This window comes from Callithrix jacchus, chromosome 4 (genome assembly GCF_049354715.1).
Source record: "Callithrix jacchus isolate 240 chromosome 4, calJac240_pri, whole genome shotgun sequence".
NCBI classification, from domain to species: domain Eukaryota; kingdom Metazoa; phylum Chordata; class Mammalia; order Primates; family Cebidae; genus Callithrix; species Callithrix jacchus.
Genome location: NC_133505.1, coordinates 50,709,444 through 50,732,901, shown reverse-complemented (window position 1 = coordinate 50,732,901; position 23,458 = coordinate 50,709,444). Strand labels below are relative to the sequence as shown.

Below are 23,458 nucleotides of genomic sequence, written 5' to 3'. Positions count from 1 at the left end.
ATCAACACCGGCCTCGGCCAGCCAACATTCCAGCCCCGAAAGGCACGGGATCGTGTCTCTATGGTTGCTCCAGCGTCGGAACATGAGGATGTACGTTCTCTCCTTTTGCGGAACTCTATGGTCCGAGAACGCCACTGTAACCCCGGAAGGAATCCTGAGAGGTCGGGAGCGGCAAGATGGCGGCGCGAACCGCGTTCGGGGTCGTGTGCCAGCGCTTCTGGCAGGTACCGGGTGGGTTAGGGAGACTAGGAAGGCTGACCGCGATAGTTTCCCTGCCACCAGCCGCTCTGCCCATCAGGATTTTTCCTGATATTTATCCGTCACCTCGCGCCGTTTACAGGAAAGTGACGAGAAAGGGGCTGGTTTAATCAGAATTCTCTCATGGAATTAAACATAAATTAACGAATTCGGGTAAAGATAGGCACCAGGATAATCGTAGAATGTCAGAGCTGGAAAAGATGTTGTACTTCCTATGTTCCAAAACCCCTCCTTTCACGTTTGCAAAATAAGCTGAGGCTCAGAGAAGACAAGACATTTGCCTCGCGAAAATTAGCTGGTGCAAGATCTCAGACTCCATGGAACTAAATTGAGATGCATTCCTGGCACCCAGATTTAGAGGAAGGTCTCGAGCCAGAAGAGTGGGTTAGATATCCTCTGCGCAGTTATTTGGAGGAGAAGCAAAAACTTTTCAGCAGCGGTTCTCATGCTTTTTGGTCTTGAGATCACACTTTCGGAGTTGAGGAATCCAAAGAGCTTTTTTGCTTTTGTGGGTTTTAGCTATCTGTATTTAGCTTTTTAGAAAATAAAACTTAAGAATATGTGTTGATTTAAAAGTAACAATAACTCATTACGTGTTATAACTAACACTTTATGAAAAATAACTTTCTGAACAAACTGAGTGCGGAGCAGCAATGTTTTACATTTTTGAAGCTCTCTAATTTCCGGCTTAATAAAAGACAGCTAGATTCAAATCTGCTTCTGCATTTAATATTTTGATATATCACACCTCAGGCTGTTACGGGAAAACCTCACTGTACACTGGTAAGCGAATGAGTGGGAAAGTTTAAATAAAGTCTTAGTATTATGAAAATAGTTTTGATTTCCTGGATCCTCCGCAAGTGTCTCAGAGACCCCACAGACGTCCTCAGACCACATTTTTGAGAACCACTGTTTTTTCCTTTTGTTCACTATTACGGGATTGTGCTAACAGTTTATACAAATGCTAGAAATGGAGGTGTCATTTAGCCATCATTAGCCATGAACAAACCTTGACCTTTTATTCCATCATGTGTGTAACGTGGTGTGACATGGTTCCCTTTGGGCTGAAGACAGTGACAGCAGGATAGCAAGCAGTTGCTTGCTCTCCAGCGAGGCAAGGTCCTTTCAACTAAACCAAGGGTATAGGAGGCTTGCCTACTTTCAGGATGTTTTTTTAATAACCTGATCCACATGGCCTCTTCTTGCAGCTGCTACTAAATTTTCATTCAGAATATTAAGCTATGGTCCTTTTTGTAATCTTAACTCAAAATTCTAGGAGCTTAACCTCGCCTTTATTATTATTATTATTATTTTTTTTGAGACAATTTTGTTCTTGTTGCCCAGGCTGGAGTGCAATGGCACGATCTTGGCTCACTGCAACCTCCACCTCCAGGGTTCAAGCGATTCTCCTGCCTCAGCCTCCTGAGTAGCTGAGATTACAGGCATGTGCCACCACGCTCAGCTAATTTTTGTATTTTTAGTAGAGACAGGGTTTCACCATGTTGGTCAGTCCGATCTTGAACTCTTGACCTCAAGTGATCTGCCTGCCTCAGCCTCCCAAAGTGCTGGGATTACAGGCATGAGCCACCATGCCCCACCTGAGAACCACTGTTCTTAAAAATCAGATGGTGTTAGAGGTTGAAATTTCTGAACTGTTTCATTAAGACATTTACCCAGACAGCCCTCCCTTCCAAACCACCGCCCCCCTCCCACACACACAAACTCTCAAGAAATACAAAGAAAAATGCAATTTTAAAACTTCTTAAGGTTGATTCGTGGATGTAATAGCACTTTAAACTCCAGCTTTTAAAAGCAGAGGTCTTTAAGGCTGGGCGTGGTGGCTTATGCCTATAATCCCAGCATTTTGGGAGGCTGAGGCAGGCGTATCACTTGAGGTCAGGAGTTCCAGAACAGCCTGGCCAACATGGTGAAACCCTGTTTCTACTAAAAATACAAAAATTAGCTGAGTGTGGTGGCAGGTTCCTGTCATCCCAGCTACTCAAGAGGCTAAAGCAGGAGAATCACTTGAACCCAGGAGGCAGAGGTTGCAGTGAGCCGAAAATTCAGCCACTGCACTCCAGCCTGGGCAACAGAGGAAGACTCCGTCTCAAAAAAAAAAAAAAAAAAGCAGAGGTTTGTAATATTCTTGCTCCTCTTGTACAACTAGATTGTGGGGTCACTGGCATAATTGTTGGGAGGGAATTTTCTATGGGATTATGTCTGAAGAATGGCACATACCTCTTACCACCTTGTATTTGTACCTGATTTCCTTTTTCCTTTTCTTTTCCCCTTCGGTGCAAGAAAGATTATAGAGTTATGATTTGTCTCTATCTTGAGTAAAAAGAGGAAGGACAATAAGCTAAGAATAGGCTTGAGTGGTCCTTCCTGGGAATATGGTGAAACCATATTCCTAGGAAATGTGGCGAAACTGCATCTCTACAAAAGTACAAAAAATTAGCTGGGCCTAGTGGCCCGTGTCTGTAGTCCCAGCTACCTGGGAGACTGAGTTGGGAGGATCACCTGAGCCTGGGAGGTCCGAGCCATGATCATACAACTGCACTCCAGCCTGGATAACGGAGTGAGACCCTGTCTCAAGAAAAATCCAAAAAACAAACAAAAACATACTTAGGTGACCATCACTTGTTTTCATGAAACTTCACTTATGCTAAACCTATTTTCATTTTCTCTTTTTTTGAGATGGAGTCTCGCTCTGCCGCTAGACTGGAGTGCAGTGGCGTGATCTCGGCTCACTGCAGCCTCCACCTCCCAGGTTCAGGCAATTCTCCTGCCTTGGCCTCCCAAGTAGCTAGGATTACAGGCGTGCTGCCACCACGCCCGGCTAATTTTTGTATTTTTAGTAGAGACAGGGTTTCATCATGTTAGCCAGGCTGCTCTGGAACTCCTGACCTCAAGTGATCCACCCTCCTTGGCTTTTCAAAGTGCTGTGATTACAGGTGTGAGCCGCTGTGCCTGGCCTTATTTTCATCTTCATTGTGTTTTTAAGGATCCTATTGTGTTTCCACTTTCTCAAGTTGCACTGTAAAATCTCAGAAAAGTTTAAAGGAAAAAACAGTTAGCTGTTAGATGTAGTAGTACAATTTAAGTTTCCTAAAACTGGAAAGTCTTGTTCCACCAGGGGGAGCTAATGTAAAGGATTTGGAAATGCCGGTTTGTTGTAGCATGTGGCACAGTAGTTAATGATGGGCATAAGTTGCAGCACATATTTCAATTTATTTATAAGCTAGTTGTCCCCACCGAGCTGCAAAATGCATGTTTTAAAAGATGTATGAAAGCATCAAAAGACGGGTACTTTAGAATTTTTATTCCAACTCAACAAATTAAATTATAAAGACACTTAATAGATTGTATTGCTTAAAAATTTTCAGTGAAGTACAATTAATTTGTAAAAAAAAATGGGAAAATAAAGTCACATTTTTTTCTTGATGTCCACATAACTTATAGCTTTTTTAAAATGTGAGAATTGTTTTTTTTTGAAAAGGGTTTTATTCCTAAGCTTTAAAAGATAGAGATTCTCTAGTATTTTGAGACCGCTTTTTTACCGTCAACTCTACCATTGTCCTCCCTTTTTTTTTTAAATGAAATCTAATTTGGCCATTTTAGTTACCCTAGTATCTTCATCTGAAATAATGAGGCAACCTTTAGTTTTTAATGGAAGCTATGAATGGTTTGGTAGTCGACTTTAATTCTGACACATGTCCTACTTTTTTTTTCTTTAGGGATTGGGGAATTTTTCTGTAAACAGTTCTAAGGGCAGTATAGCCAAAAATGGTGGCTTGCTTCTGTAAGTATACAATTGGATGTGCTCAGTTGAACAAAATAGGTTCTTGTGCTATTTTACTTAGGTTTCTCTTTTTTGTTTTCCCACACATAGCAGTACCAGTATGAAGTGGGTACCGTTTTCAAATCTACATGTTGATGTTCCAAAGGGTTTGACCAAACCTGTGGTACGTACTCCCTATTTCTTGGTACAAGGAGCTACATTAGCAATAGGTTTTCCTTATTTCACTGGGTTTTTTTTTCCCCAGACACTCTATGAATAAAAGGATTTTGTCCTAGAATGCTGGCAAATGCGTAATGCATATATTCTCTAACTCCCTGGACCATATTATCTTCAGGGTATCAAAGTAAATTCTAAAGGAATGAATTACCCCAAATAACTGTGCTAATTAGCAGTCTGTTGCTTTTAGCTTGGTATAATTAAAGAGTTGTCAGAATTTGTGATGTAGAATACTTGATGTTATGTTACGGAAAAATATTTTTCTTGTGGCCTTCAAGTCTTTGTTTTTATTTTGTATATTGAGCCTGGGCCTAGATAGTGCTTTGTTGTTCACAGGGAGAAAACGCATTAGCACAAATAGTAAACGTCTAGAAGCAGCTTGGTAACCTTGTAGAAGTGATGATTCCATCAATCCGGTTTTTTGTGTTACTCGTAATTTTTTTAAATCTTTCCATTTCTACCCCTCAAAAATAACCCCCTTTAACAGTTTGGGATTACAGTTCTAGGCATTTGTCTGTAGGTACTCACTTTGTGCACATGTCTGGTTTACTGCTCTTTCTTTTCTGTCTTTTCTCTTAATAGATACTGGAGATATAGATAGAGATACAGATTTTGTGTGTGTGTGTGTGTGTATGACTGAGTCTTGCTCTGTCACCCAGACTGGAGTGCGGTGGCATGATCTTGGCTCACTGCAACCTCTACCTCCTGGGTTTAAGCAGTTCTTAATGCCTCAGCCTCTCAACTAGCAGGGATTACAGGCAGATGCCACCATGCCTGGCTGATTTTTGTTTTTTTAAGTAAAAATGGGGTTTTGCCATATTGGCCAGGCTGGTCTCAAACTCCCAGCCTCAAGTGATCTGCCTGCCTCAACCTCCCAAAGTGCTGGGATTATAGGCATGAGCTACCACTCCTGGCCAGTACTGGATAGGTTTCTATGACAGCACATTTAAGCTTCAGTCTCCAACTCAGATGCCTGCAGGAACCAGGCCTATAAGAAAAGGTGGCAGAAAAAGGGAAAAAAAGAAAAGGTGGCAGAATTGGCATGGTGTGCCACTGTCTTTATAAGCAAGACGGCAGCTACTTATTTAGCCACTTATTGCCCTGTGGGAAATCCGACCTAGTGATGCCAGCTTGTCTAAATTTTCCAAGCTAAACTGAAATCCAGATTTTGTGAAATCTCCTGATTTTTAATATTCCTAACAAATTCGGAGTATCTTTTAACAGCCTGTAGTGAGCAGTCAGAACACATCTTCGAGCTAAATTCCCCCTTCTTATCTGTCAACTTATGACACAGGCTATGAGTATATTCTTTTCTTCGAACAAACCTGTTTGGAGTAATTGAGGGTAGATATCTAGCTTTCTGGCTAGTAAGTAAATCTCCTTTCAGGAGTGAAGTAATTTAACTCTGAATCACTAGATGAGTAGTATAATTTACTGGTTTAATGGATGAATGAAATGAAGGTAATTCACCTCTTGGAAGAAAGTCAGAAATGTCAAACCCATTATTTCTAAGGTCTTTAGGTATTAGGGTGGAAGAGGTAGAAGTTACAGGTACAGTCAGTGTCTTATCATTTTAATTAGAAATGAGTAATTTGTTTATTAGGGCAGGCAAAACACACATGAATTAAACCTACTAAAAAAATAGTATGAATAGAACTAGCTTGCCTTTGTATACTAAGGTTTTATCATTAATAAGCACTTTAATCTGTGTTTTCTTATTTTTTTCTTAGAGAGATACTGTGAGCTATAGCATAGGTTTACCTTCTTTCACATGTCAGGAAACTAAAGTGCAGTGAGATGACATGAGTTGCCCATTGTCCTTCAGCTCTCATTAGCAGAGTTTAGTTCTCAGTCCAAGTCTTCTGACCAGGCTCTTTTTGTTAGCAGATCCTGAAGTCCTTTCTCATGGTGAATTTGAGGCTAAATAATTATTAAGTTGGAAAGTTCCTTTCATAATTTTATAGGTTGCCTTGAAAACTCTTTTGATTCACATGGTATTTTAACATATTTTGAGACCCATTGTCCAGATCTGAACATGAAAGTATCTAGACACTTAAGCTAACAGTGCTGAAATGTCACTCAGTGTTTTTCTCCTCATTTATTGGTAAACTCTGAAGTTGTTCAATTGAGGGTAATGTGTTAAATTTGCTAGTTATATAAGAGGAACTAAAACTGAAACTTTTCTTTTGGATTTTAGATAACGATCTCTGATGAACCAGACACATTATATAAGCGCCTGTCGGTTTTAGTGAAAGGACATGATAAGGCTGTATTGGACAGCTATGAATATTTTGCTGTGCTTGCTGCTAAAGAACTTGGTATCTCTATTAAAGTGTGAGTATGGCCTTTCCTGATCTCACCTGTTAGCTGCTGTAATATGCTCAGCCAAGAAAATAGTGCTCATCCCAGGAAGGTCAGAACTTTTTTTTTTTGGTCTTTTCACCAGAGATCTCTGAATTTTTTTTTTTTTTTTTTTTTTTTTTTTTTTTTTTTTTAGACAGAGTCTCGCTCTATTGCCCAGGCTGGAGTGCAGTGGTGTGATCTCAGCTCACCGCAACCTCTGCCTCCTGGGTTCAAGCAGTTCTCCTGCCTCAGCCTCCCGAGTAGCTGGGACTACAGGTGCACACTGCCACACCCAGCTAATTTTTTTTTTTGTATTTTAGTAGAGACGGGGTTTTACTGTATTGCCCAGGCTGGTCTCAAACTCCTAAGCTCAGGCAATCCGCCTGCCTTGGCCTCCCAAAGTGCTGGGGTTATCGGCATGAGCCACTGTGCCCGGCCCAGTCTGAACTCTTAAAGTGGGATAGAAACTCATGGTGGGTTGAGTTAAGTGTGTCATATGTTATCCTAATCAGAATCATGTCTTCCTGCCCACTGGAGGTTTTTTTTTTTTTTTTTTTTTTTTGAGACAGAATCTTGCTCTGTTGCCAGGCGCTAGGCTGGAGTGCAGTGGTGTGATCTTGGCTCACTGCAACCTCCAACTCCTGGGTTCAAGCAGTTCTCCTGCCTCAGCCTCCTGAGTAGCTGGGACTACAGGCACATACTAACTTTTGTATTTTAGTAGAGATGGAGTTTCACTATGTTGGCAAGGATGATCTTGATCTCTTGACCTTGTGATCTGCCCACCTCGGCCACCCAAAGTGCTGGGATTACAGGCGTGAGCCACCGTGCCCAGCCCCCCACTGGAGTTTTTAAATACTAGAATAAGTAAACAAGGACAATGAAAGAAATCCTTTTTCTGGAAATTGCATTGACGTAAAGAGACTCAAGAAGGCCATGTTTCTGGGATCTCCATGGAGCAGGGAGATAGAGTAGGTGAATGAACCATCATTTTAGACCCTTTGGATGTGATAATTTTTGGCTAATATATCCGTTGTTTCAAATCTTCCCTAAGAAACACCATTCACCCAGTAATTTCTTGTATGAACAAGGTAAGTTTCATATAGCCTTGGAGTCACTGCAGGGTCAAGCAGAACTATTTCCTTTGTCTTGTCATCTGCTCCTTCTGCTGTCAAACAAGGCCCATCTGGGGCCTTGGCAGTCTGGCCTTCTAACAAAAACAGAAGCCCACAGTTTCCCAAAACAGACTAGAGTTTTGTGATTTCGATGTATCTGTAGATTTTCCTAAAACAACAGACATATAGCAGGTGTTACAACTATGTCCACCACACCGGTGCTACTCTTCACAATTCATGTACTTGATCAGTAAAAGACCAAAAGGTGCAAAAGCAGCAGGTTTGTGTGTATGCATGCACCCTTGACATGCCAGGGCTCAGTTTTGAGCCTGTGGGAAAAGGTTTCTGTTGCTGTATGCAGTGTTTATTTAGGCCTGAGTTTTATGGTAGCAGTTGTTGTTCCAGATGACAGTTTTGACAAATGGAAGTCTGTAAATGGTAGTTAATGCCTATAATTGAGTGTGAGTCTGACCTACAAAATTATGGAATCATGCTTTGTTATCATAGTGACTCAGGTTTTGTTTTGTCCATTAATTTCAGACACGAGCCTCCAAGGAAAATAGAGCGATTTACTCTTCTCAAATCGGTGCATATTTACAAGAAGCACAGAGTTCAGTATGAAATGAGAACACTTTACAGATGTTTAGAGGTGAGTTTCTTTAAGAAATTCTGGGCCGGGTGCAAGTGGTTCACGCCTATAATCCCAGCACTTTGGGAGGCTGAGGTGGGTGGATCAGGACGTCAAGAGATCGAGACCATCCTGGTCAACAAGGTGAAACCCCGTCTCTACTAAAAATACAAAAATTAGCTGGGCATGGTGGCACGTGCCTGTAATCCCAGCTACTCAGGAGACTGAGGCAGGAGGATTGCTTGAACCCAGGAGGCAGAAGTTGCGGTGAGCCGAGATCCTGCCATTGCACTCCAGTCTGGGTAACAACAGCGAAACTCCGTCTCAAAAAAAAAAAAGAAATTCTGGCATTTTTGAAATACCAAAAATTCACACTGGCATATAACTTTGCTTTAACATTGACTAGATTTGACTGCTTTTTCCCATGTCTGTTGGCTATACAGAAGGTAAATATCTTTTAGTGTTTATGGAAGTGTCATGGTAGGAAAAGTAAGTTCAAATAAAGCCATCCTGTAGGGTAGTGCATACCTTAACTCAGGAATGCAGATTATGCAAAGATAGCATTGGAATAATTTTCCTTATATTTCAAAAATCCTAGTTAAGTTTTTACACAGTTTTAATAACTCCTTTCACATACTAGCTGGATTTTCCATGTCAGTGATGCACAGCATTAGGTTTTTCATTCATCTGTTAGTCATTTGTGCTTCCATTAGTGGCAGAACAGCCTTATGCTTAAGGAGAGCATGGGTTCTGGAGTCAGACTGCCAATGCTGGAATCCAATTTCTGGCACTTACTGGCTGTGTGACATGTCCCTCAATTTCTTCGTCTATAAAATGAGAATAATAATGGTACCCGTCTCATAAGGTTAGTGTGAGGATTAGAATGGAAAATTTATGTAAGCAGTCAGAATACTTTTCATCACATAGTAAGTAATGGGTAAATATTATTAAAACAAGCACTTCTGCATCTTTTTCTTTTTTTGAGATGGAGTCTCCCTTGTCACCCAGGCTAGAGTGCAGTGGCACGATCTCGGCTCACTGCAACCTCCGCTCCCTGGGTTCAAGCATTTCTCTGCTTAAGCCTCCCAAGTAGCTGGGACTACGGGCGCCCGCCACCACTCCCAGTTAATTTTTGTATTTTTAGTAGCCTCACCATCTTGGCCAGGCTGGTCTTAAACTTCTGACCTCATGATCCACCCACCTTGGCCTCCCAAAGTGCTGGGATTATAAGTATGAGCCACCAGGCCTGGCCAATCCCTACTCTTAAAAAGAAAAACTCAATATTTTATCTACCTATGTCTGACGGAAACATGTCTCATCATGGTACACACAGAAAATCTTATACTAACTGTATCTTATATTCTAGTCCTTTTGTCTTCAGTTTTTTTGTGAGCCTTTTTTAAGTATACCGCTTTCATACTATGCTTGCCAACTGTGTTCCATGGAGCCCTAGTTTTAAGGCAGCTGCATTTTGGAGGAAGAGGGTTTCTGGCCCATCTTCCCCTCCATGCGGTCAACCAAAGGATCCATACTTTTTTTTTAATTGGGATTTTATAAGATTCTTTAGGAGATCCAGGCGCAGTGGCTCATGCCTGTAATCCCAGCACTTTGGGAGGCCAAGGCAGGCAGATCACTTGAGGTCAGAAGTTCAAGGCCAGCCTGGCCAACATGGTGAAACCCCATCTCTACTAAAAATACAAAAAAATTATCTGGATGTGGTGGCGCATGCCTGCAGCCCCAGCTACTTGGGAGACCGAGGTAGGAGAATGGCTAGAACCTGGAAGGCAGAGGTTGCAGTGAGCTGAGATCATGCATACTCCAGCCTGGGTGACAAAGTGAGACTCCATCTCAAAAAAAAAGAAAAAAGAAAGGGCCAGGTGTGGTGGCTTAACGCCTGTAATCCCAACACTTGGGGAGGTCGAGGTGGGTGGATCACGAGGTTGGGAGTTCAGGATCATCCTGGTCAACACTGTGAAACCCTGTCTCTACTAAAAATACAAAAATTAGTTAAGTGTGGTGGTAGGCGCCTGTAGTCTCAGATACTCAGGAGGCTGAGACAGGAGAATCTCTTGAACCCAGGAGGCGGAGGTTGCAGTGAGCTGCGATTGAGCCGCTGCACTCCAGCCTAGGGGACAGAGAGAGACTGTCTTAAAAAAAAAAAGTATGTTTTAACAAACAACATATCCTGAACCATTTTCCTGTTTGATAGTTAGAACATCTAACTGGAAGCACAGCAGATGTCTACTTAGAATATATTCAGCGAAACTTACCTGAAGGAGTTGCCATGGAAGTAACAAAGGTATGGCTTGAATTTCTACCTCTTTTGGGGGGAAGGAGAGAAATGGTATCTGTATTGTTGTTTTGATACATGCAGCCTGGTCCTGGCCCACTGAGTAGAGTTTGGCCTAACCTGTGGCAAAGTAGGAGACAGAGTTGCCACAGTGGTTGGCGGCTCCCACCCCTTTCAACAGAATCCTGCCATTTCAGCCCAAGTCCTCTATGGACCACCTCCAAAGTTCTCCCTTCTCAGTAATAGTTCTCTAGACTTGGGGATCCAATTAAGTGACAATCCTTGGAGATCACTGAGGATCAAATAGATTACATATGTGAGAGTGTTTTTACCGTCAAGTTTCCTTCTTTCCATTTCAAAACCCTGCAGAAAGACTAGGGGGATAAAAGAAAAGGTAGTTAAGAGGATTTGACAAATTAATAAATCCAATTTGTAGCCAAAGAGTTCTTTTAAATCCACATTATATTATAGTTTTGTTTATTTCTTTTTTTAGACACAAATAGTACAGTTACCAGAACACATCAAGGAGCCAATCTGGGAAACAGTATCAGAAGAAAAAGAAGAAAACAAGTCCTAAAGCCTCAGGGAGGCCATTTTTGCCTGAATTTGAAATGAGGGTGGGCCAGATGAGTATGGAGAGTGCTTCCCGCCGAGTTGATTTGAGTCTGCCTAACTGCTCCATTGGGTTTTCGTGCCCGGATCAGCTGAGAGCAGGGAATGGAACTTTAATGACAGACTGGACCCTAGCGGAAGAACCACTTTTATCTATTCTTTTTATACATGTCATTGTTTCAGTTCTGATTTCAACAAATATGAGCAAACCACTTTGATTCAAAGTAGAAAGAGTGAAAATTCTGTTTTGTTATGCTGCTGGTGTTCAATTATTAGTTTGTTCCATTTTTAACTTATATTAGTTGATTCATCTGAAAATAAGTGCTTGAAATGTTCTTCACACCTTTTTTTAAGATTCCTAGAAGGAATCTTTGATTAATTCAAATTGAGCAGTTAAAGTTTTTGATATTTACCTTTGTGCAGGCTGGCATATGCTAATTTGGGGGTGGTAACCAACCAATTTTATCTCATTTAATCATTACATTTTGGAGAGTGTGAATATACTTTACAGCAGATCAAACACATTTATGACATGCACTGACTTCTTGTAGCCCAAAACTTTCTAGAATTGCCTATCAGGGTCACTGTAATGGAATTTATAATCTCAAGAAATTACCAGTTGTATCATTTATCCTGTGATTCATTCATTCAGTAAGCTTTTATCACATAAACTTTGCACCCAGCACTGTAATAAGCCCCCAAAATTGAATAGAAATAGTGGCGTTTGAAAATTGTACAAAGCGGGCAGGGTGCAGTGGCTCATGCCTGTAATCCCAGCACTTTGGGAGGCTGAGGCAGGTGGATCACAAGGTCAGGAGTTTGAGTCCAGCCTGACCAATATGGTGAAACCCTGTCTCTACTAAAAATAGAAAAATTAACCGTGGTGGTGGGCACCTGTAGTCCCAGCTGCTCAGGAGGCTGAGGCAGGAGAATTGCTTAAACCCAGGAGGTGGAGGTTGCAGTGAGCCAATATCATGCCACTGCAGTACAGCCTGGGTGACAGAATGAGACTCTGTTTCAAAAAAAAAAAAAAAAATTGTGCAAAGCATGGATAAATATTTTTCTTTCTTAAGCTTCTCACTGTTAAGGCCTCTTTCTTTCGGTAAATGTCACTTTTTCTGCTTTTCCATGGAATGAAATAGCGGTTAAAGCCCTGAAAGAGGCAAGTCTTCAGTGCGCCGAAACGTTGGCATAGCAACCCTGGGGAAATGCTTCATTTTCCTTTTATAGCAGGAGCAGGTCCCTGTCTTTTGTGAATCCCTCCACATCTTTAGAGGAGTTATGACTTCTCAGTTTTCCCCTCCTTAAACCGCATTCATTTCCTGTTCTCTTTTCCTGACAGGCTATCAAGTGTCAGTGTGTTGAATACATACTGCTTGTGTATCAGACTTACGTTACTGTCATTACCATAAAAAGAATTACAGCTTTGTGCCCCATGACCTTCAGCTCAGTTGTTGACTGTCACTCATGAATGCCTAAAGCAGGTATAAGCCTCAAGATTAAGAACTAGTCAATAAAACAAGAGCAACATAATGGTAACTATGTGTAGCAAAGCAGCAATTTAAGGCACATTTTCAACTGAAGTAATTCTTGCTTTAAAAATAAATATAGCCTGGTGCGGTGGCTCACACCTGTAATCCCAGCAGTTTGGGAGGCCAAGGCAGGTGGATCACCTGAAGTTGGGAGTTCAAGACCAGCCTGCCCAACATGGAGAAACCCCATTTCTACTAAAAAAAAAAAAAAAATACAAAATTAGCTGGGTATGGTGGCACATGCCTGTAATCCCAGCTTCTCAGGAGGCTGAAGAGACTTGGCAGGAGAATCTCTTGAACCTAGGAGGCAGAGGCTGCAGTGAGCCAAGATCATGCCATTACACTCCAGCCTGGGCAACAGGAGGGAAACTCCATCTCAGTAAATAAATAAAGACCCAGCTGGGCGTGGAGGCTCAAACCTGTAATCCCAGCACTTTGAGAGGCTGAGGTGGGTGGAATACCTGAGGTCAGGAGTTCGAGACCAGCCTTGCCAACATGGTGAAACCCCTTCTCTACTAAAAATACAAAAATTGAGGGCCGGGCACGGTGGCTCAAGCCTGTAATCCCAGCTACTCAGGAGGCTGAGGCAGGAGAATTGCCTGAACTCGGGAGGCAGAGGTTGCGGTGAGCTGAGATTGCGCCATTGCACTCCAGCCTGGGTAAGGAGTGAAACTCCGTCTCAAAAAAAAAAACAAAAATTATGTGGGCAAGGTGGTGGGCGCCTGTAATCCTAGCTACTTGGGAGGCTAAGGCAGGAGAATCGCTTGAACCCACATCGTGGATGTTGCAGTGAGCTAAGATCACACCACTGTACTCCAGCCTGGGTGACAGAGAAAGACTGTCTCAAAAAAAATAAATATAGACCCACACTGAAAATTTCTGGGGCTCTTTTACAGGTACCGTAAATCTCTTATAATAGGATGATGTACGTGTGCTCACCTTCAATGACTTCTGTATGAGCTCCTTCAAATCTGTGTGCATCTACTTCCAGCTATTTCAGAGCAAATTAACTATAAACCAAAGTGCTTAGCTTAGGACTTCCAATTATATATTAAAATCTTAGCTTCAGGTAAAGAAGCAAATGAACTACATGTGCATGCAAGAAAAACTAGCAGTGTTTCTTTGATAAAAAGTATTTGGCATATTTGAAACCTACTTCTTGATATAAACAAGTGTGGCATGAAGTACAGTACTGAAAAAAATGATATAAACAAACTAGTTTCTTAGCCTATCAGGATATGGCTATCCTGATGGGCTAAGAAGGTTTTTGGTTTTCTTTTGTTGGTTTTAAATTAGGCCTCTGAGTAAAATGCATATCTAGAAAATTAGAACTAGTGCCCAGTTCTCACTTTCTGTCCGCAGTGGGTATGGGAGATGGTGAGAGAAGAGTGGATTTGATGGTATATGTTGGTGCAAAAGTAATTGTGGGTTTTGCCATTACTTTTAATGGCAAAAAATAGAATGAACCAGAAGGCAGGTAGGAAGTGGAAATATTTATTTATTTATTTATTTGGTAGAGACAGAGTCTTGTTCTGTTGCCCAGGCTTGAGTGCAGTGGTATAATCAAAGCTCACTACACCTCAAACTTAGGGCTCAAGGGATCTTCCCACTGCAGCCTCCCAAGTAACTGGGACTAAACGTATACACCACCACACTCAGCTAATGTTTTTATTTTTGGGAGCCAGGGTCCTGCTCTGTCCCCTAGGCTAGAGCGCAGTGGCATGAACACAGCTTACCGCAGCCTTGACCTCCTGAGCTCAAGTGATCCTCCTGCCTTAGCCTCCCAGATAGTTGGAACCACAGGCACGCACTACCATACATGGCTAATTTTTTAATCTTTTTGTGGAGATGGGGATCTCACTTTGTTGCCAAGGCTGGTCTCGAATTCCTGATCTCAAGTGATTCTTCAGCCTTGGCCTCCCAAAATACTGAGATTACAGGCATGAGCCATCATACCCAGCCTATATTTTCTTCATATTAAATAAAATCATGTTCTGATCTAAGATTCTTAGTATAACTGTCCATCTTTGGTAAGACAGACTAAACTAGTTTAGTGCCAAGTTCCAGTGCTTTAAGAGAATGATGTATTTTTCTGGCCATATGACCATTTAAACATGCCACACTGAATACATAAAGCAACCATTTTAAATTATTAATGTAGTTTCTTAACATTTCTAGTTGTCTGCAGGCATCCCTTTCCTGCATTACATTATTAGTTAGTTTTATTACAACATTAATGAATAACAGAGTAGAGCAAACATGGACTTTGGAGTCAGACAGACATGAGTCAGATAAGAGTTCAAACCCACTGACTGCCGTAAACTTGGGCAAGAGATTTAACCCCGGCAGGGCCTCAGTTTACTCATTAGTAAAAGGTATTAGCAATAAGTATGTAGGAAATAATGCATACTTATATTTGACATATATTTAATACTCCAGCCTAACAGGGTTGGAGTATTGAAGAACTGATAAAGCGCCTTGCACAGTGTTGGGCAGGTAACAGACATTCAGTAAATGGCAGTACCAGTCCGATGCTACTTCAGATGCTTGTGTGCTATACTGTTCAAGAACCAGCTGGAAAAGACCTCAGGTTACCTCCAGGGTAGAGATAACATTTACCTTAGAGTTGTTTTTGATACAGTCTGGCTCTATCACCTAGGCTGGAGTGCAGTGACACAATCTTGGCTCACTGCAACTTCTGCCTCCTGGGCTCAAGCAATCCTCCTGCCTCAGCCTCACACCACCACACTCAGGTAATTTTTGTTTTTTGTTTGTTTGTTTGTAGAGACAGGGTTTTCCATGTTGCCCAGGCTGGTCTCAAAGCAGTCTGCCAGCCTCAGCCTCCTAAAATGTTGGGATTATAGGCATGAGCCACAGCACCCAGCCACAAACCAAAAATCCTTTGATTTTTATTAACACACTAAAGTACTTACCATTGTCCCCATTTTACAGGACAGAAAACCAAGGCTGAGAGAGTTGTCATTTGCCCACTCAGTCACCCTTTCAGCTTACAGATGAAGCTGTTAGTGACAGGGACAGCCCTAGAACCTAATTTGTAAGCTGGCTATGAGGTCCTCAAATGTCCACATGTTAAATGCAGAATATTCAAAGCTAATTTCCAGGTTTGTTCACCTCTCATGTTACTAAAATGTACTCATTTCCTCCAAGGCAGTGGTGTCTAATATTTTGTCTTTCCTGAGCCACATTGAAAGATTTGTCTTGGGCCACATATAAAATATACTAACGATAGCTAATAAACTAAAAAAAAAAAAAAAAAATTCGTGCAAGAAAATCATAATGTTTTCAGAAAGTTTATGAAATTGTGTTTGGTGAGCTGGGCATGGTAGCTCATGCCTGTAATCCAAGCACTTTGGAGGCCAAGGCGGGTGGATCACCTGAGGTCGGGAGTTCAAGACCAGCCTGACCAACATGGTGAAACCTCGTCTTTAAAAAAAAAAGAAAAGAAAAAGAAATTGTGTTGGGCTACATTCAAAGCCCTCTAGGGCTACATACAGCCCGCAGGCCTCCGATTGGACAAGCTTGCTCTAAAGCTTAGAAGTAAAGTGATTGACTAGCGGGAAAAATTAATGAATAAAGGCAAGAAGAAAGATACACGGTACAATTTAGGTGGTCCCACTGCTGAGACTGGTCCTGAGGGAATGGGCAACACAAGAGTTTAAGCACCAGCAAGAGGAGTCCTACTGGGTCACAAGAACACATGGATGGAGATGATTCACAGTGGGGCTTCAGGTCTGATTAGGACTCAAAAGACATTGGTTTGTCACTTTTAAGCATTTCTTTGCCCCTGGAGCCAGGCTTATGGCTGACTGCCTGCAATCCCCAGGGCTCTCTCTCCAAATCCCCTGCTCAATTCCTAACCTGCCCTCCTTAAATCCTTTCTGTTGTTACTCACTTCAAGCTATCATTTCTCTCTCTGGATTCTTAATCCTCTTTATTTTGTTTATTTATTTATGAGACAGGGTCTCACTCTGTACCCTAGACTGGAGTGCAGTGGCACAGTCTTGGCTCACTGCAACCTTCACCTCCCAGGTTCAGGTGATTTTTTTTTGTGCCTTACCCTCCCAAGTAGCTGGGATTACAGGGGCCCACCACCACGCCCAGCTAATTTTTATATTTTTAGTAGAGATGGGGTTTTACCATGTTGGCCAAGCTGGTCTCAAACTCCTGACCTCAAGTGATCCGGCCACCTTGGCCTCCCAAAGCGCTGAGATTACAAGCGTGAGCCACTGAGCCCGGCTGGATTCCTAATCCTCTTTAAAATGATATATTTATAACTCAGTAGCTCAGCGACATTTATTTATAGGGCAGGTCATGGGCAACTGACCCACATGAAAAGCCAATTGAATTTTAGACTCAGCCAGAAGCTAAATCAAGTTATAGTCCACACATAAAATTTCTTAACTTGAGCAGAGATAGTGTCATTTAGTCAATCCTCAATGTTGCTTAAGTAATAAATGTTAGGACATGGATGGAGCTTGGCCAACATGGCAAAACCCCATCTCCACTGAAAATACAAAAATTAGCCAGGCGTGGTGGTGCATGCTTATAGGTCCAGCTGCTCAGGAGTCTGAGGCACAAGAATCGCTTGAACCTAGGTGATGGAGGTTGCAGTGAGCCGAGAGTGTGCCACTGCACTTCAGCCTGGGCAACAGAGTGAGACCCTATCTCCCTGTCTAAAAAAGAGATGGATGGGAATAGTACCATCTTTAAACCAAGCCAGTTGAGATGCTGCTGTTACAGAGCCACGGCTGCTGATAGGCATGTGTTATTCTTAAGGTGTATTGAGATGGTAATTGGAAATTAATGGACTAGATAATCTTCAAGGCCTCTTCCAGGTCTAAAATCCCATTATCATTTTTATCTGAACAAATACCTGCTAGACACTAAACAGAGTCAAAGAGGAATTGTCTTGTAAAATGAAGGCGTAATAGCTCAGATTAATTCAGCGTTGACCATGTGCCAAGAACCTTGCTCAGTTACTCAAGAAGTATTTGAGTTTCCGGTATGTGCCAAGCACTGTTCTCAACGCTGGGAATTCTGAAGTGTATATGGTGAAGTCCCTCTCCTCAAAGATCGTAAACTCTAGTGAGAGAGAGAAGTAGAGAAAAAAATAAGATAGTTTTAGATGCAGTTAACTACTGTGAAGAAAATAAAATAGGGCAATATCAGAGATTACTTGAGTGGCTACCTAAGGGGTAGTTGGGAAAGGTCTCTCTGAGGAGGGGAGAACACGGAGAAGGAGACAGTGGTATTAAGATCTGGAAGAAGAGGCCAGGTGCGGTGGCTCATGCCTGTAATCCCAGTACTTTGGGAGGCCAAGGCAGGCAGATCACAAGGTCAGGAGTTTGAGACCAGCCTGACCAACATAGAGAAACCCCGTCTCTACTAAAAATACAAAAAATTAGCCGGGCATGGTGATACATGCCTGTAATCCCAACTATTTGGGAGGATGAGGCAGAAAAATTACTTGAACCTGGGAGGCAGAGGTTGCGGTGAGCTGAGATCGCACCACTGCATTCCAGCCTGGGCAACAAGAGCGAAACTTCATCTCAAAAAAAAAAAAAAAAATCTGGAAGAAGAGCATTCCAAGTAGGAGGAACAATACATGCGAAGACACACTGATTCTAGGAGTTTGGTGTGTTTATAACGTAGAAGGCCATGGAGACAGAAGTAGGCAGGGGCTAGATGGTGTCATACTTCATAGGCATGGGGAGGATTGTGGGTTTTATTCTCAGAAATGGAAAGCTAAAAGAGGTTTTGAGCAGGGGAGTGGCAGGATCCGTTGTATGCTACTGTGGCTGCTGGGTGAAAGAGGAATGACAAGAGAGGGCAGGGAGACTAGTTAGGAATCTGCTGCAGTTGAGCAAGTGAGATGATGCCGGTCTCGGTGAGAGTGTCAGGAATGGAGGTGATGAGAAGTGGCTGGATTTAGAATATAATTTGTAGGAAGAGCTGATTAAATGACCTGCTATTAGATTGAAGAGAAATCTAAAGGAAAGCGGATTCAAGGATAATTCCACTACCATTACTGAGGCGGAAAAGAGTTAAGATGGGACTTGGGAAATCAGCAATTTGGTTTTGGCCTTGCTAAATTTGCAATCGGAGTATAGCTGTCCAGTAGGCAGTTGAATACATGCATCTGGAGTTCCTGGGAGAGGTCCAGGCTGAAGATAGAAGTCTGGAAGCTGCCAGCCTATAAATGGTATGTAATGGCATGGGAATGAATGGATTATCTAGGGAGAGAGTGTAGGTAAACAAGGGAAGAGTACTGAAGACAAGCCTGGAAAGACCCCAGCTCTTAGAGATTTGGTTAAAAGCAAGAGATGCTAGCAAAGAAAATGAGTAATCAGTGAGATTAGAGTGAAATCAGAGTCTGGATCCCTGAAACCTCGAGTGTTTGCAGAAAGGATTCAGTTTGGTGAACTGTGATGAATCTGTGACAGGTTAAGTTAAAAAAGTAGATCATTGGTGACCACAATAAAAGCCTTTTCTGTGGAATGATGGGGATAAACATCCAGTTGGAGGAAGTTGAGGAGAGAATAAGAGATGCTAAGAAGAGGATGAAAATAGGTTTGAGAATGTTCCAGTTCTCGATTGCTACCTCAAAAAACACTTAACATTTAGTTGCTTAAAACAGTGACTCTGCAGGGATAGTGTTGGCTCCATGTGATATCAGCTGGGGTAGCTCAGAAGCTGGGGTTGGAGTCATTTGAAGGCTCACTCACCCATGTCTGGTGGTTGAGACTGGCTTTCAACCAGAACCCCTACATGTGTTCTGGACTTCCTCACAACATGGTGGCTGGGTTTCAAGGGCAAGTTCTGAGAAAGCCTGGTGGAAGCCTATCACTTTTGATGACCTAGGCCTGGAAGTCACATTGTGTCATTTCTGCAATTATCTTCAACAAGGCAGCCAGAAAGTTTCCTCCAGGTTGAAGAGAAAGATAAATAGACTCCTCCCAGGCCGAGCACAGTGGCTCACATCTGTAATCCCAGCACTTTGGGAGGCTGAGACAGGCAGATCACCTGAGGTTGGGAGTTTGAGACCAGCCTGACCAACATGGAAGAACCGTGTCTCTACTAAAAATACAAAAATTAGCCATGGTGCAGTGGTGCATGCCTGTAATCCTAGCTGCTCAGGAGTCTGAGACAGGAGAATTGCTTGAACCCAGGCGGCAGAGGTTGTGGTGAGCCAAGATTGCACCATTGCACTCCAGCCTGGGCAACAAGAGTGAAACTCAGTCTCAAAGAAAAAGATAGACTCCTCCCTTTAATGGGAGGAATGAATGAAGCCAGACTATTGTCCTTTCAATTTCTGAAAATACATCTGCCACAAGGGGTTTTGTTGTAAGGGGAGCGAAATTTAGGACAGTAGCTGTGGGGAATGTAGGCAGACCAGCTTACCCAGTAGGCACAGTGCCTAATTTTTTTAAAAAACAAAATAAAAGCCAAGCGTGGTGGCTCATGCCTATAATCTCAGCACTTAGGAGGCCAAGGCAAGAGGATCACTTGAACCCAGGAGTTCAAGACTAGGAAACATAGTGAGACCTTGTCTATACTAAATATAAAAAAATTAACCAAGCATAGTGGTGCACAACTGTAGTTCTGGATACTTGGGAAGCTGAGGCAGGAGGAATGCTTGAGCTTAGGAGGTCGAGACTATAGCGAGCCCTGATAGCACCAGTTCACGCCGGCCAGGATAAGACCCTGTCTCAAGATAAATAAATTAGTTAATTTAAATAAAATCAGAGCCGGGAGCAGTGACTCACTCACACCTGTAATCCCAGCACTTTGGGAGGCCAAGGTGGGTGGATCACTTGAGGTCAGGAGTTCGAGATCAGCCTCAACAATGGCTGTCTCTACTAAAAATAGAAAATTAGCTGAGCATGGTGGCACATTCCGTAATCCCAGCTACTTTAGGAGGCTGAGGCAAAAGAATCACTTGAACCCAGGAGGTGGAGGTTGCAGTGAGCAGAGATCATGCCACTGCACCCCAGCCTGGGTGACAGAGCGAGACTCGGTCTCAAAATAATAATAATTAAAATCAGAATAGAAAACATCCAGTCTAGATTATGTTCCTTTTTATACCCGTGATAATTATTAATATTTACTTATTTAATATTTTTCAATATTTATATTATGTGTCCCATGAAGGCAAAAACGTGTGGGGCCCATGAACGTCATAAAGTAGCCCTGAATGTGGAGTCAAGGAAGGAATTTTGTCTTGTTTTAATCAAGGCAGTATTATAGCATGTCTGAATGCTGATGGCAATGATCCATTAGAGAGGGATGAGTGCAGGCTGTAGAAGGCAAAGGGAGTAAGTGCGGGAATGAAGCTTTAGAGTGGGTAAAGAGAGATGTGATCTAGGAAACAAGTGGCAGTGCTGACAGGGACCAGGGGAAGGGCACGCTGCTTCCACTGAGACCAGAAGGGGGCAGGGGACATGGGCACAGATCCAGAGAAGGTGGTAAACACTGGTGGGAAGATGAGTCACTGCCTCATCTGTCTCTGAAGTGTGCAACAGTGTGGGAGTGAGTGGAAGGTTTGAGGGTAGGAAGTGCTGTCGAATAGTCCTCAGAGACAGGGAGAGGGAATTCAGCAGGAAGAGTACGTAGTATGATTGTCTGTCTGGCATGATCTGAAGTGGTGTGCAGCCAGCATGATTTATAATGTCCTCCAGTGTAGGTGAGGTGTCAGTGCATAGTTAGCAGACAGCCTTAACCAGGCCAGGCCAAGTGAGCTGTTAGGGAGAGAGGGGCACAAAAGTCGAAATGGAAAGAATGCTGGGCCAAGGAATGAGGATAAGGAGGAGAGTGAGGAGATGAGAGAGATGACAGATGTTAAAAACAGATCAGCATGTTGGAAGTCGCAAGGAGATTAGTGAATTATTGGAGCGAAGGTATTAGAGTAACAGATGGAAGAGGTGGAGTGCTAATAAGAGAAGGCAACGTTAGAATGTTTCAGAGGTAGTAGAGATTGGTGACAGCCAGGCCTATGGTGGTGATCCTCAAACTTCATCATGCATTGGAAGCAACTGGAGGGCTTGTTAATACACAGACTCCTGGCCCCGCCCACAGTTCCTGATTCAGTAGGTCTGAGGTGGGGCCCGAGACTTTGCATTTCAGACAAGCTCCCAGTTGCTGCATTTGTGACTCAGGGACCACAAGTGAATGGAAGTTCTAGGTAAGGTGGAAGAAAAGCTCTTTGGTACTAAAGAGACCAAGGACCAGGCCAGGTACAGTTGCTCATGCCTGTAATCCCAGTACTTTGGGAGGCTGAGGTGGGTGGATCACTTGAGGTCAGGAGTTCAAGACCAGCCTGGCCAACATGGTGAAACCCCGTCTCTACTAAAAATACAAAAATTAGCCAGGTGTCATAATGGGCACCTGTAATCTCAGCTGCTCAGAAGGCTGAGGCATGAGAATAGATTGAACCCAGGAGGCAGAACTTGCAGTGAGCCGAGATCACACCACTGCACTCCAGACTGGGCGACAAAGTGAGACCCTGTCTCAAAAAAAAAAAAAAAGCAAAGAAAAAGAAAAATGTGTGTGCCAGGTCTTTTGATTTCTTGGAGGTGTCATTTTTATGTTATATTAAAATAAGCATGAATATGTAATAGTTCAAAGGCAAATTTCCATGACCTTTAATGTAAAAGTAAGAGCCTTCAAAGGTATTTTAGGCCATGCTCCCAGATCCTTCTCACATGTTAGTATTTTGGAGGAAATGTGAAAAAAGCACTACCCCTAGGTCTTGGGTGAAGGGTTGGAGGGAGGCATTTGTATTTTAAATCAGAAAGTGAAAAGCTCCCAAGATCAAAGGTATGATCTGAAAAGGAGCTTCAGATCTTGTGTCAGGGACTGAGTTAGCCTGGGAACAGAGTTGCTTACCTACAGTCCTTTCCATTATAGATTCTGCCTCTTCTCACTAGACAGTTGGAGAGGCAAGTCGCACGTCACCAGCGAATTCTGTTTTATGTCCTAGGACTTGATCTCACTTCCTCTCTGGACTTGAGTCTCCTGTCTCCAAGATGGGCCTCCCTGGAGCAACGTGGGGCCCACGTAAAGAGACAGGGAGTGAGTGAGATGGGGGGATCCCAGCCTGGCACCCCAACTCTTTCTTCACTCCACGCCCCTCTCCTTACCTCAGTTTCTTCCCCTTCTACCTCTTCAGAGTCTGCCAGGGACAGCTTGGTTGCTTTGTTGACAAGGCTAAGGGGAGGGATGAGGCTAGAGGTCAGAACTTCCTGGGGAATCTTTTTTTTTTTTTTTTTTTTGAGACAGAGTCTCGCACTGTTGCCCGGGCTGGAATGCAGTGGCGTGATCTCAACTCACTGCAACTTCCACCTCCTGGGTTCAAGTGATTCTCCTGCCTCAGCCTCCTGAGTAGCTGGGATTACAGGCACCCGCCACCATGCCTAGCTCATTTTTCGTATTTTTAGTAAAGACGGGGTTTCACCACGTTGGCCAGGCTGGTCTCAAACTCCTGACCTCGGGATTTACCTGCCTCGGCCTCCCAAAGTGCTGGGATTACTGGCGTGAGCCACCATGCCCAGTCTTTCCTGGGAATCTTCTAATAGTCTTAGAGCGGCTTAGCTGGCTTGGGCCCACCTCCCTTGCCACCTGCCTCCTACACCGACGGTCATGTTC

At 43.0% G+C, this 23,458-nt stretch overlaps 1 protein-coding gene across 7 annotated transcripts; it reads left to right on the top strand.

The window, feature by feature from the left end:
* The first annotated feature begins 67 nt into the window (after positions 1–67).
* Positions 68–12,333, top strand: MRPS10 (mitochondrial ribosomal protein S10). 7 transcript variants are annotated; one of them, XM_078369155.1, is made up of 8 exons: positions 165–224; positions 2,222–2,391; positions 3,996–4,060; positions 4,151–4,223; positions 6,474–6,610; positions 8,272–8,380; positions 10,569–10,658; positions 11,143–12,333. In XM_078369155.1, the coding sequence occupies exons 4-8, from the start codon at positions 4,161–4,163 to the stop codon at positions 11,224–11,226; spliced, it is 483 nt and encodes a 160-aa protein (XP_078225281.1). In that variant the 5' UTR covers positions 165–224; positions 2,222–2,391; positions 3,996–4,060; positions 4,151–4,160; the 3' UTR covers positions 11,227–12,333. The 7 variants fall into 7 exon arrangements, with proteins under 7 accessions (XP_035151527.2, XP_008992681.3, XP_035151528.2 ...); XM_035295636.3 differs by lacking the exon at positions 2,222–2,391 and having other exon boundaries at positions 68–220; positions 4,154–4,223; XM_008994433.5 differs by lacking the exon at positions 2,222–2,391 and having other exon boundaries at positions 68–220.
* The last annotated feature ends 11,125 nt before the right edge of the window (positions 12,334–23,458 follow it).

Excerpts from the sequence above, each read along its gene's own strand:
- MRPS10 (XM_008994433.5), top strand. The coding sequence starts at position 83 with ATGAGGATGTACGTTCTCTCCTTTTGCGGAACTCTATGGTCCGAGAAC. Across the intron at positions 4,061-4,150 it reads AAAAATGGTGGCTTGCTTCT|CAGTACCAGTATGAAGTGGG; the intron begins GTAAGTATACAA and ends TCCCACACATAG. Across the intron at positions 4,224-6,473 it reads AGGGTTTGACCAAACCTGTG|ATAACGATCTCTGATGAACC; the intron begins GTACGTACTCCC and ends TTTGGATTTTAG.